We start from the raw sequence: 13,537 nt of genomic DNA, 5'->3' as shown, positions 1-13,537 counted from the left end.
AGTTTCCTGTCAGAAGGCGTGCGGTTCAAACCAAAGATGACGAGCACAAACTATACCTTATACCTGCAACAAGGTGCTGGAAATGATGAAGACAATGAAGAAAGCGATTTCTCCCAAGAAAGCGAAGTTTCTAGTCAAGGAACGGAGTCTTCCCAAGAAGAAGAAACAGAAAACTTAGAGCCGTGGTCACGCATTCTTGATGAAGCCGAGAACCGCCACAAGACCCAGCTTAACGCTTTGATCAATCAATACCAAGAAAACGGCGATTCAGAAGATGTGGCTCGTAGTAAAGCCGTAAACGCTCTCGTTCCTGTTTACAGAAAAGAGCTGAGAAAAGTGCTCTTAGAGAATCTACAATGGATGCGTGCAATGAAAAAAGATCCCACCTTCAAAAAAGTGATGGAAACTCAAAAAGAGCTTAAAGACACAGAAGGATTTGATTGGTTGGAATCGACGGAACTTGCTATCGATAAGCGGAAATTCTTACTCAATCGATTGTACGAAAAGTAGCCCATTCCACAAGATCAAGACTAAACCTACTATAACTGTTATGGATTTTTTTATTTCCTGGATCTTTGTATTGTTGCATTTCAATAAAACTGTAAACAAGCAAACTTTAGTGTGTTGATTGATGACTTGAAAATAATAACAATAATCGGTAAACTTGTACAAAAATTTAAAAAAAATCTGAAATTTGAAATACAAATTACTAAAGCAAGATCAAAACTTTTAATTAAACACTGTTATTTGTGATGACACTTTTAATAAAGATGATGATTCCAAAGTTGAGAGCTGTTGCGTGACTAGCGACGCGCGACACCCACGCGTGTGTCTGAGAAAAATATACTACTACTACTACTACTACTACTACTACTACTACTACTACTACTACTACTACTACTACTACTAATAATAATAATAATAATAATAATAATAATAATAATAATAATAATAATAATAAAAACATATAACTACAAATGGCCCGTTTGTCTCCTTTTGTCCCTTTTGGCGTTGTTTTGGCCTTTCAGGCCTGGTTATGGCCTTTCAGGCCTGTGTTTGGCCTGGTTATGGCCTTTCTGGTCTGTGTTTGGCCCTTCTGACACTCTATATAACCTGACTATTTGCGAAAAAGATGTCATTTGTGTTCAGTCACCAAACTGTCAACATGGTTTACAAGAGAGTTTGCAGAAACTGTCCGATTCCATCGTGCGGGGCTAAATACCTTGTTAGATTAGCTAACCATCTCGCGGATGTTCATCAGTTAGGGCACATACAGCGAAGACAGTATTTACAAGAGGCGAAACTGCAACCTAAAGTTAAAGTCGTCGTTTACGAAAGTGAAGCGGATAAATCCGGAAAAAATCACTTTCACAATCCAGCACAGACACAAGAAACGGTGTACGAACTGTCAAGACAGCGGAGAAATGAGGCCTCTTTTAAAGCAAAAACTAAAAGACCGACTTCAAAGAACAAGGCAAACCGCAAGAAACAAAGAAAGTCGAACTCTTGGCTTAGAGGCCATAGGAAAATTGTGTAGACACGGAAGGAATATTTATTATTCCTCGAAATAAAACGGAAAAAAACGGATTTGTAATAGTCAGTCAAATGATTCATTTTCATTCCTTTTCCTTTCAAATCGCTGAGTATTTGACTCTTTTTCCTCATTGTTTTTTAATAAAGTTTTTTAAACGGTATCTCTTGTCTGGTTCTATTGCTAGCAATTATAAGTCGCGTGTTTTAATTGATCCTTGTTAAGTTATATAAAATTGATTATATACTAATGCGTCAAGATACTCCCTTGGGTTTTTCCAGCAGAACTGAACTAATTTGTATGCAACTTAAGACTCGTGGATCCGCATAATTAACTGACTAACGGTGCGTGACTTTAATAGTTTTTTATTTCCTCGAGATAGATAGGAGAAAACGGTCTTGTAATAGTCAAACAAACTTGAAATATAGAGTTTTCAGCGCCACTTTGTGTATATATGTGTGTGTGTGTTTTGTTTTTTGACGGTAATGATCGATAATCGTCACGAATAACCTGAAATATCGGAGATAAATTTTCCCAGCAAACGGGGCTTCAAACAACACCTCCCAGTCGCGGACAGTTAAACAAGCGCTCAAGGCAGCTTGAAGATCAACAAAGTTTGTGAAAAAAGCCATTTTCAACGGTACTAACGTTTTAAAAATCGGAAAAAGTTTTCCCAGCGAGTTTAAGTTGAATGAAGGAATGACGCTTTCGAAATCTACCCGCTTTTTATTCAAAACAGACAATATAAATCTTAAGATCCAATCAGGGTAGGAATAGAGCGGGCAAGCCCAGGCAAGTGTATTGTTTGCATTGTACTAGAGCGATGCTTATTAGTATGGAGGAACGCATTTTTTTCCCTAGGTTATAACAATAGGTGACGTCATGGACTCGACGCTTATGCATATCAATGATTTACCTCGACACCTCGACCTGACCTCGACCTTACCTCGACACTAACCCGGCTAATTCCACTCATAACCTACTACTCCCGTTTCTTCAATAAATTCATTCGCCACATTTGCAGGGAATCTCGTAAACTGTACACTGGGGGGAGGAGGGGGAGGCTATATAACTGACGGGGATGTACGAAGGAGGCCAAGTTGCAAAATCTCAACGACGAGCTGTCTTCCGTGGCACGGTTGTGTACTTTCAAACTTAATTATGTTCACACTACTAAGATTTTGTTTCTTCTTTTCTCGTTAGCTCCTGCATCAGTTGAGCCTTTGAATAATAAATTAATCGAAAAAGGTGACAGTTTCACTTTGTTCTGTAAAGTTTCTGGACTGCCAGCACCCACTGTCATTTGGACTCAAGTCAGCACTGGCCTCACACATCACAATAAGACATGGGTTATAACTGATTTTGATGTCAGTAAGCTTGGGGAGTACCGGTGTGATGCAAGCAACATGTGCGGAAATGACAGTGATACCATGTTTGTTTTCCTTTTGGGTAAGAGCGTGCAGTGTTTAAATTACCGAGGAGTACCAAAGGTAAAATGAGTTGACAATGCGCAATTCAAGTAGTAGTAGGCAAGGTTATGCGTACCACATGTTGTACTAATTACTATAGCTTACCTGTACTTGCAAAACAGTCTTAGAACACCGAGGGAAAGAAGTAAACTAAATTCTTGAAATGAACAACTTATGATCTGTCCTAGCACATTTTGAAGACAAAAAGGCGAGAACTTGAAAACAATTTAACCGAACGTTTTTAAGTTACAATCCATTCAGACCCACTCCATCTATGGCCAGAGACAATCAGGATAATTTTAGTACGCTAGGATGGTAATCTATAGCAAAGCTGGGTCAATATTTTTAGGTTTCTGCTAAAAGATAAAAAAGTTGTGGATTTTGTTTGAAATGATACCAAAACTCTGTGACACCTCCCCCAGTTTAGCGAATTTGATCTGTATGCCTTTTGGTCTCATCGATGTAGTTCGTCATTGCACATCTCATAAACACAGATAAGTCTGTTTCCTGACACCATGCACTGCCCATCGCATAACTCTACTTGTAGCTAGTCCATGTTTTCAATATTTTCTCTCACTGGTGACACACAACCAAGACGATAAATAAGTGTTTCTTTTCCAATTTTTCTTCCAAATGGAGATTTCTCAACAGCCGCTCCCTCAGAACCAGGAATGCTCAACAAAGACATTATCTATGGCCCAGTCATTGCAGTCTTGGCATTGATGTTCATTTCGTCTGTAGTTTACTTCATTATAAAGCAGCGGCGACGTAAGTTTAAAGGGCCAAAAACATTCATCTGTACTTATTATTTAAATACTAGTTTTTCAACAAAACAGACCAATAATAGACAATTTTACTAAGAATAGACCAACGGACTTTTGGCTGTCAATAGGTGGATCGAAACGCACCAATCACATTTTGCAGTCTTCACAGCCAATAACATTACGGCTTAACTAACAAACGACCAATAACATCTCGACTTCGTTGAACACTCAAGGCAACAACCAGAGACATTTATACTATCTAGTGACGGTTCACAATTGACTCTCATGATGACGAAACGTCAGTCAATGCCAGCTCAAACAGTCCTTTTCAGGACTACGCTCACTCGGATGATCTTAATTTATGCATTTAATATGTCAAGCTAAACTATTGCGTTAGAAATTGAATGTGTAGATGAACTCAGATATGTTGTAAATGATTTTTATTTGTTTTACTTCTCAGTTCAAGGAAATGATCGGTAAGTGATCATAGTTGGTCTCTTGGTTATTACTTCCTTTGGTCACAAATCTTGAATATTTGTTTAGAATCTTCGCGTTCTTTTCGACTTCAGTCATCTCTCCTTTAATTTGTGTTATGAGGTAAAGTCGTTTCGAGGTTTGGCTTGAGTTGCAAATTAATCCTTGCAATATTGGACATAAACCCTTAAGTAAATGAAACTATTTCTTTCTCCTTAAAGCTTGGCTAAATAAGACGAGGGGTATTTCTTTAGAAACGGTCTGCTCTTCTAATGTTAAAGATCTTGGATTGAGAAAAGAGAGATCACAGAAAGTAATATGCGGCCTCTCTTTGAATTTGTAATTAAAATAGTTTGTACAAGCGAGTGACTTGGCTGAAATGTTGAGTAGTGTGAAGGAAAATGAGTACCTGGTGAATTGATTATGTTTTCCTCTTAGACAAGAGCAAAAGCCTGACGAGATTCAAGAGTCTCACTTTGTAAGCTTATGAAATTTACCATTCTTCTTTGTACCTAAAAGTATCGTGTCAATGATAAACCTAGGCCTCAAAAGATTTTTCCCGTTTTTGCCTGCCTTCGTAAACCGGTATCCGATGAAAACGCTTACCGAACATGAAACTTTTCGAACATGATGGCCGTTAATATATCTCCTTCGTGACGTCATTTTGAATAGTTCCGTTTTCAGGTGTCCATTAAGAACGCGAAAACGGAGTGTTGAAAACTTTCCATTCTTTAAAGCAGTTTTTTGAAGTTGCGTTTCCGGTGATCTTTTTCATGGGATACATGTGAGCGAAAGGCTAATCCGTAAAGACAACATTTTTTGTGTTTTCAACGGGCTCTTTTCTTTTTTTTTTTTTGTACAGTTATTGAATTTGACACCTTCGTATTCTGTTGTCAGTTTCGTGACTCTAATTAATCCTTGTATTGGTTGGTGCCTCTGCCCTTCCCTTTAGAATGTCTTGTATCTGGACTTCATTTTAGTGTCTGTTAACTGATTCTAGAAAATTCCGCGTGGGAATCAGAAGAGTCCCGTTCAGGGCACTTTTTACGCCCACTTCAATTCAAGATGGCGGATGCTATGAATCACACACTTTGCTACGCTTTTCTACATTTTTTAAGTTAGGAAAAAGGAAAAACACCCAAAGATAAGTCGACCCGGGTCGTCGGATTCTCAATCGAGAACGTACCACTGGACTACTGCAATTTTATGGCTAGATATCGTAACCCCAAATATAAAGGCTAACCACAAGCTACATGAGCAAAATTAAGCTGCCCAAATAGCTATTTAGGCTAACCGGATTGCTAGTAGGCTAACTGGAAAGCAATTTAGGCTAACCGGATTGCTAGTAGGCTAACCGGAAAGCAATTTAGGCTAACCGGAGTGCCAGTAGGATAACCAGAGTGTTATTTTGTTAGTTACCAGTCTGTCACGACAAGTATCTTCCATTTTGAAGTGGGCGTAAATAGAATGCCCGTTCAGGTGCTGGACGGTCGGGTGGGTAAAGTTAGCACATTGATTTAATAGTAAATGTCAGCGACAACCTCGTATTTGAACGTTCGTTGATTGTTAAACTTCGACGAGGATGATGAAGTTATCACTGGTGGCACCCTTTCAAAATTCAAACCAGCTTCATTGACGCACTACCTCCATCCAAATCGCAGAACGTGGGCATTGAAACTGAAAGAAACAATGCCGACAACGCTAACGTTCCTGGCCCTAGACATTACATGGAATTGAGGGAAGTTACAGATTCCCAAGGAAGACCAGAAGGAGCGAGGGCAACCGAGACATCGCCTTACTTGGAGATAAATGAATATACACCGCTGCATCCAGCCACTCGATCTTGGGAAGTTTCAAGGGAAACCATAGTCATTGAAAAGGTGATTGGACAAGGTGCGTTTGGGAAAGTCGCTCAAGGAAAGGCTTCAGAGCTGCCAGGAAGGGAAGGAACTGTAACAGTGGCTGTAAAAATGCTAAAAGGTAATATATTACACTGTAACAGCAAATCATTTATATCTCGCTAGAACGTATTGGCATAGGCTGCAAATACCGTTATATAGGTAGATTTTGATTTAGAGTTTTTAATGGCTTTTCTTGAAAATAAAATTAAGGTAATTTTAAAAAAGAAAAGTGGAAGATATCATTCAACCTAGAATGGACGTAGACGTGACATTGTTTCGATAATCTTTGATAATTTATGTCACAAATTTGTGTTGAAACTTGTAGCTAAAGCTCGAGAGGCAGACAAGAAGGACTTGCTATCAGAACTTGAAGTGATGAAGACCCTTAAACCTCATGCTCACGTCATCAAACTATTGGGATGCGTCACTGAATCAGGTAACAATGATAAGTCATTTTAAATGTTTGTTTGTTAGGTATAAAAACGTCATGCACACCCCCTCAACCAACCACCACCGCTTAGTGCAGTGACTGTGTTTTTTCAAGAAAAGACTATTGGGCTCACCCGTACACAAGGGCAAAACATAAAATCACTTGTCCATGACAACAACAGAAATTCTAATATCTTTAAGAGGTACACCTTCTATTATCTGAAAGCGTCGCCTAGACGTTTGGGTATCAACTCGAGCTGCACGAGTTTCTATTTTGGCCCTATAATGATCATGATTAGTTTTGCTTTTTCAACGATGCGTTCTGACTTCCAACGACGGTTAGAGTACAGGAGACTTTCTTTTGGAACCATAATTCCGAAAAGGAATGCTAGTTGTACTCAGTATTGCAATGGCGTCCTTTTGAGACATATTCTGTTTTTGAAATGAACGGAATATTGAACGGAAAATTATTATGTTTAATCTGATACTGTGAGCAGTTCAACTAGAATGAACAGAATACGGTTTCTCAGAATAGGCAAAACAAGCGTTCTTTTAGAAAAGGTTCGCGGGAAAATCGTACGCACCCTGCTAAGAGTCTTCCTCACTTCCTCAAAACAATTTTATTTGTTCAAGAAATTAACTCTCCTGTTTTCTGAAAGTTGCGATTGCTTAGATATTTCGGCTGTCAAGTGTGCACCTCCATCAAGAGTATGCTATTTTCAGGATTTCCGTTCTCCTGGAAATCTTTTGGTTCACATATTCCTAAACAGAAATATTCATAATAAGTACTAATAGCTCCAAACGAATTCGTCCATAGCGTTTTTATGGCTTGCTAAATGCAATTGTGGACATATTTTTGCGTATAAGTTCGATTTTTATTTCTATGATATACTTAATGTCTTAGATCCTATACTTGTTATCATTGAACATGTCCCATATGGCGATCTCCTGGGTTACCTGAGAAAGAGCCGTGGATTAAATGATACCTACTACAAAGACCCGGATGTTAAGCCGCAAACAAATCTTACATCGTTGCAGTTAATGAAGTTCTCCTGGCAAGTAGCTGATGGGATGAGTTATTTGTCTTCAAGAAATGTAAGTTGGTTTACCAAAAAGACCATCTTTCAGTCTTCCAAAGTCATTTTGTGGCCTTTCCAAGGCATATTCATGTAAGCTAATGCAGTTGGTCTGTTTGGATGCTTAAGCTGAAAAATGAAAGTTGAACAAAATTTTATGAAGGGGAATCTTATTTCCCGCATTTATGAGTTGTCGCTTGCTTTACGAAAATGGTAGCTAACCTTTGGTTCCCCTTTTCAAAAGAGATATGAGTTGCCCATGCGAAAATAAAAGGAATTAGTTCACCAGTTTTACCTAATTTCGAATCTCACACTTTAATTTGCCGAAGGAAATGTAAGATTTTCTTCTGAGTGTGATTATGGCCTCCCTAACAGATATCCGCCGAAGTGAACCATGGGGTAGCTCTGCATCTTTTAATCATAGGAGACCCAAAGTGCCTAAAGGACTTCGAATAAGTATATCATCAAACTTAATCACCAGGGCCCGGTTGTTCGAAAGCCGATTAACGCGAATACCGTACCCGATTAAAAGCTAACCAAGGTTTTCATTTGGCTCGTTAAAAGTGTTTTTAATTAAACAGCTCATTTTAAGCTAATGGTAAAGAAAGGTCTAATTCAAAGAACAAAAAGAATTTTATTGATTATTAATTAAAATGGAAGCAAACTTCAAGTTTACCCTGGATTAGTTTAATCAGGCTTTAAACAACTGGGCCCAGGCTATGTAAGTTTTCCACAACCTCACACAGCTAGGGGCAGGTTGATGAACCGAACTCTTGTTCAATGAGCTCTTTTTATTGCCTTTGCGGTTGCTTTTGTGTGCCTCGCATAGGACCTCGCATCCCGTGCGTATATAACCATTTTATTTATTTATTTATTTCCCTTTGCTTGTTTATTTAAGATTTATATTTTTTTGTAATTTTTCTTGTAATAAGCCCTTGAACCTTGAAAAAACATTTTTTTCGTGTTTGTCTTATCTCGTCAAATCGGGTTTTGTTTCCTGGTGTCAGAAATAGCCCGTATCTAATTATTTCATTGAATGTTACTAAAGATGGTTTAACGTAGATAATTCTTCAACATAAACAAGATGACAGATTTCAAGATGGCGGATTTGAGACCTTGTGACGTCATTCCCAATTTCAAAATATAGCGTTTTAAATAATTTGCGACTTACCATCAGGTCAAGGAAGCTCTTTTCTAGACTAAAATAAGGTAATTAACTTCTTTAGATCATCCACCGAGATCTTGCTGCTCGTAATGTGTTGGTTGGGGAAGGAGAAACGTGTAAAGTGACCGACTTTGGAATGGCAAGGGATGTGCAACAGCAAAATGTTTACGAAAGAAAAACAAAGGTTTGTGCTGCTTTTACTTCATGATAATTTATGATCTCTTATACAACGGGACATTACGCTTTGGAGGTCCCAGGTCTGTAAAATGTGCTAAAGGACGAGTTTCTTTTTCTTTTGGACTGCGAGTAAACGGTCAAATGTTTAAAGAAGGACTCGAACAACAACAACAACAAAAATAACTGCAGTAGATCAGAACGCAATGTTGCAATAATTACAAACCATAAAACACTGTAGTAATTTGGTATACTATAACATATTCTTTTGGTTATTAATAAATAAATCATTAAACCTACCAGCAGGAGCAGTAGTAACAAATGATGCATTCAACCAGACTTCGCAATTTAGGAACAAATATTTCTGGCTTTTCTCTTCAATATATTCTCATTCTTAAGGAGAGAGGTATATACCAGTCCAAGGAAGCACATTATATTTCTATCCTGTGAAAAGACCGATAAAAATTAAGGCAAGACGTTATTGATGCGTTATCTATCACTTACTTTAACGTTTCCTTTTACGGTTTCTTTTTTGATATACCTATTTTAATTTAGGGGCGAATCCCGGTGAAATGGACTGCTTATGAAGCACTCATGTACCGACGCTATACTACAAAGAGTGATGTGTAAGTAGGACTCAAGAATAATTAAATATGGTTGGGCAAATAAACAGGAATTAATTAATGAAAGTGTTACTTTTAAGATTTTTTTTTTAAATCTGGTTGAAAAGACTAACAATGTAAGGAGAAAATGTGCTTTATGCTGTTTTTTACTATATATTCTAAGCCAGCACATTCATTTGGGAAAGTGGTACACCATCATGGCAGAAGTATACAAACGTAGCATCTCTTCCTTTTCAGTATTATTTTCTGATAGTCCTTATTTCATTAATATAGGGTTGAAATTTAAGCCAATTTGTGGTCCATCTCTTCCATCTCTTAGTTTATTATTGCTTTCATCTAAGAACAATATTTTTTTCTATGTCAATGGATAAAACGTTGTCTCTGACTTGAAGTTCTATGTCGATATACTGTGCTCACAACAATCTTTTTTTAACATAGCTGGAGTTTCGGAGTTGTACTTTACGAGATCTTCACCATAGGTAAGTCTGAGGTGCTCTTTAATGTGATAACCTTTTGTTCTCAGTATTTCAAGTATTTTGAGTTCCATCGCATTCATAACTAAGTTATTAGTGAAACAATTTTAAGCTTTTAGGGTTAAAAGATGACTTGGAAAATATTTTGGGTAGAAGGGTCAACAACAAAAAAGGTTTTATGGATTAGCCAGAAATCACATTGGTTTTAAGGGTAACCCTAATTTTACGGATAAAAGCTTTGGCAATTTTAGGCAAAAGGGTTAACCCGCTAAGCTTTCATAAAAGGTTCTCGTACATTTCAACCTCAGAGGACCACTTTCCCAAACGAATTAGTTACATTTCAAACTGAATATAGTTTACTTGCTTTCCAGCTTTTTAACTGTTTCAGGGACAAATATCATCAGTGATAAAGAATAATTTGGCGATAAAAATCGCCTGCCTGAACGTCTCTTCTAACCAAAATTCATGCCTTGCAAATTTATATCATTTCAAGCTGTTTATAACTAGATAAATAGCAAGCCGGAGTAGAGTATTTGTGAAATATCAGATGTAATAAACTCTTGCAAACGAATTCCTCAATAATAACTTGTGCCACAACTTCAAGAAAGAAAAAGAATGTTATTTAATTTAAAACAACTCGACTAAATTTGTAAATTGTTGTTATATGTACATTTAGGTGGATCACCTTATCCACGAACAGATGCCCGGAAGTTGGCCGAATTGCTGGTGCAGGGCTACCGTATGCCAAAACCGAATCACTTAGATGACACTCTGTAAGTTTAAAACTGAGTGGTACTCCGAATTCCTCACTTTGTTTTCAACAGCGGAGGGAACAAAACTCTTTTTACTTCTTGTTTGTTTTCTTGTTGTTTTTTTTAAATTTGTTTTCTCTGTATGCAATCTGCTGATTCTAAATATTGTTGCTGCTTCTTCCGCTTTTATTTTATTATTTTTAATGTCCAGGTACCAGGTCATGTTAAATTGCTGGCAAGAAGACGCCGATGATCGCCCAACTTTTGAAGGCCTTGGACGCGAGTTAAAACGAATGGAAAACCAGCACAAGGTAATGTCCCACAAACCTAAACAAACAAACAAACAAACAAACAAACAAACAAACAAACAAACAAACAAAATTTTAATAAACAGAGAGGGAGCAATTATTCTGAAAACATTCAGAACAGATGTATTTGCCGTGACAAACATTCTGCAGTATGCAGTGTGTTACGTACGTTCGTATACATAACAGTCTTGTTTAAATTTATACACACGTGTTTTTCCTCCTATCACATTAGTTAATGTTGTCCACTTACTCAGAAAACTTGATGTATAACTTGTGTTCCCTTACCGCTCACAGAGACTCATCAACATGAAGGACTATGACAAGAAACTCTACGAGAATGTCGAGGATTTGATGTTTTAGGAAGCATTCCCTGACAATAGTTAAGCCGTAGCTACTACAGTAAAACGTCATTAAGAAAATGTTGACACGATTGTTAAAAATCTGGCCCCAGTTGTTCGAACAGCGGATATATCGCTATCTAGCGGATAAAATGTATTGGTTGGAGTACAGTTTTGTCCGCTGGATAGCGATATATCCACTGGATAGAGTTATCCGCTCTTTGAACAACCGTGGCCCGGATTTTTATGCATAAAAGTGGCGTAAAGTTGTCGATAGCTAATCTGTTAATGTTACTGGAGTATATCGGTATTTGGTCAGTACTTTAACTACAAATAATGGTCTGCTCAACTTAGCCTTAATTATTATACACTCAGGATTTCATACCTGAAAGTGCTCAAGGTCAAAACTTCAGGCAGAACCCGTTTGCACAGAAATTCTCATTACTAGCTCAAAGAGGAGTTTGCAGAAGTATATTGGAAAACAATCTGTAATTAACGCAATTCGCTGGGCAAATTACGAAACGTGGCGGCGGAAAAAAGAACCAGGACGAGCGTGACAATTACGAGGGGAAAAAAAGGAGGAAAGCCTGTGTGCAGGCCTGTCGGCAAAATGCGTTAGGAATCACTTGCCATGCTGGTCACAAAAATCCAATTTGCCGTCACCTTTTTTGTGCCATCCACTCTTTCACGTCTTAAAGTAAAAAAAAGTCCAAGTGTCCCGAACGTTTTCGCCAGGATTGTAGCTGGATGTAACACAGCTAAATCTGATACAACAAGGGATTTGGTGAAAAGACAAAGTTATGAGAGCAAGACTGTGAAGCGTACTTAATTTCCTTGCCAAAAAAAGATGTTTACTAGTATTAAATACTTTAGATAAACGAAATTCGGGCTGACTAAGCTATCCACAATGTATTTTAGTAACAAATGTTATATTCAGTATACTGCGTTCAGTCTCTGTAACATTGATATTTTAAGACGTTTGTTGACTTTTGTTGAGAAATCACCCTCACTTTGCGACAGACTAAAAGTAAATTTCTGTAGGTCGATATTTGTTATTGACTAGAGTACTGCTTAGTTTAGGTGTCAATGAAATAAAATCTGTTTCAGAAGGACCTTAAATTGGAAAATGTTGGTGTAAGAAGTTGTTTTCTTATTCTAATAATTTCTAAAAGCTTCGACCCAATCCAAAACACGACTGGCGCATGGTCAAAAGATGGCATGTGATTAGTTAGTTGTTATCAGCATTTGGTACGCTCTCTTTTGATTGAAAAAAGCTAACAAGGATCTCCGCTTCTAACTTAAAAGAAGGGTAACTGCAAAAGGGTATAATTTTGTTATTTCTAAATACCTCGAGCACAGATGGTAAACTCACTGAAGCATGTCCAGTATGGTAAAAATCGTACAAAGATCAATCACAAATGTGCATACAATCTTCGCTAATGTTTGTTGAGAATGAACTTAGTAATTAGTATGTGAACACGAAATAAAAATGTCTACCTTTCTAACTTCTAAGCGGTTCTTAAATAATATCTTGTTCCTTTACACTGAATATTCTTATTATGGGTATCCCGTCTCTGGATTTATCAGTTCCGCCCCATAAGTCTTTAGTTTTTTTAAAAATAACATCACATTGGAATCAAATAAACAATTTTTACGCGGCATGCCCTCAGGGCAGACCATGTCAAAATTTCGGTGGCGTTCCTTTTTTACTCATGGATTTGCTTTAGCATTCCGCGAGTAATGGGGGCATTCCGTATGTAAATTAATCACTTACTCCGGTGTAACCGGAAGTGGAATAATAGCCAATCACTTGTCACTCGCTAGGAAACGAAAGCTCGGTCTATTAGCGAGTCACAAGACGGAAAGTATTTCGAGGGAATCACATGCGCAGCACACGGCTTACTGATTTCTGTGGGTCGCCATTGCATGGCTGGTTTTCAGGTTTAGTGCTTTGAACGCATTCTCGTTGTATTCTCTATCATTTGAAGCTAGTGTCGGAAGAAGTGACAAAATGGTATTCTTCGAAGGTGAAACAATAGATTCTCAACAAATGCACATCG

The 13,537-nt window shown here is 37.7% G+C and overlaps 2 protein-coding genes across 6 annotated transcripts in view; both read left to right on the top strand.

Moving 5' to 3' along the window:
- The window catches only part of LOC146470854 (fibroblast growth factor receptor 4-like), a 154,105-nt gene that overhangs the window by 19,898 nt on the left and 120,670 nt on the right, over positions 1-13,537 (top strand). The window lies entirely within an intron of this gene.
- LOC146470856 (tyrosine kinase receptor Cad96Ca-like) lies at positions 4,318-12,604 on the top strand. The gene is made up of 10 exons (XM_085121571.1): positions 4,318-4,716; positions 5,900-6,218; positions 6,465-6,575; positions 7,473-7,663; positions 8,871-8,993; positions 9,539-9,609; positions 10,045-10,085; positions 10,756-10,852; positions 11,043-11,142; positions 11,434-12,604. The coding sequence occupies exons 2-10, from the start codon at positions 5,966-5,968 to the stop codon at positions 11,497-11,499; spliced, it is 1,053 nt and encodes a 350-aa protein (XP_084977697.1). The 5' UTR covers positions 4,318-4,716; positions 5,900-5,965; the 3' UTR covers positions 11,500-12,604.

Source organism: Pavona decussata, unplaced genomic scaffold, assembly GCF_977016875.1.
Source record: "Pavona decussata unplaced genomic scaffold, jaPavDecu1.1 SCAFFOLD_110, whole genome shotgun sequence".
Lineage (NCBI taxonomy): Eukaryota > Metazoa > Cnidaria > Anthozoa > Scleractinia > Agariciidae > Pavona > Pavona decussata.
This window is presented reverse-complemented; position numbering and strand designations above follow the sequence as displayed.

Excerpts from the sequence above, each read along its gene's own strand:
- LOC146470856 (XM_085121571.1), top strand. The coding sequence starts at position 5,966 with ATGGAATTGAGGGAAGTTACAGATTCCCAAGGAAGACCAGAAGGAGCG. Across the intron at positions 6,219-6,464 it reads GGCTGTAAAAATGCTAAAAG|CTAAAGCTCGAGAGGCAGAC; the intron begins GTAATATATTAC and ends TGAAACTTGTAG. Across the intron at positions 10,853-11,042 it reads AATCACTTAGATGACACTCT|GTACCAGGTCATGTTAAATT; the intron begins GTAAGTTTAAAA and ends TTTAATGTCCAG.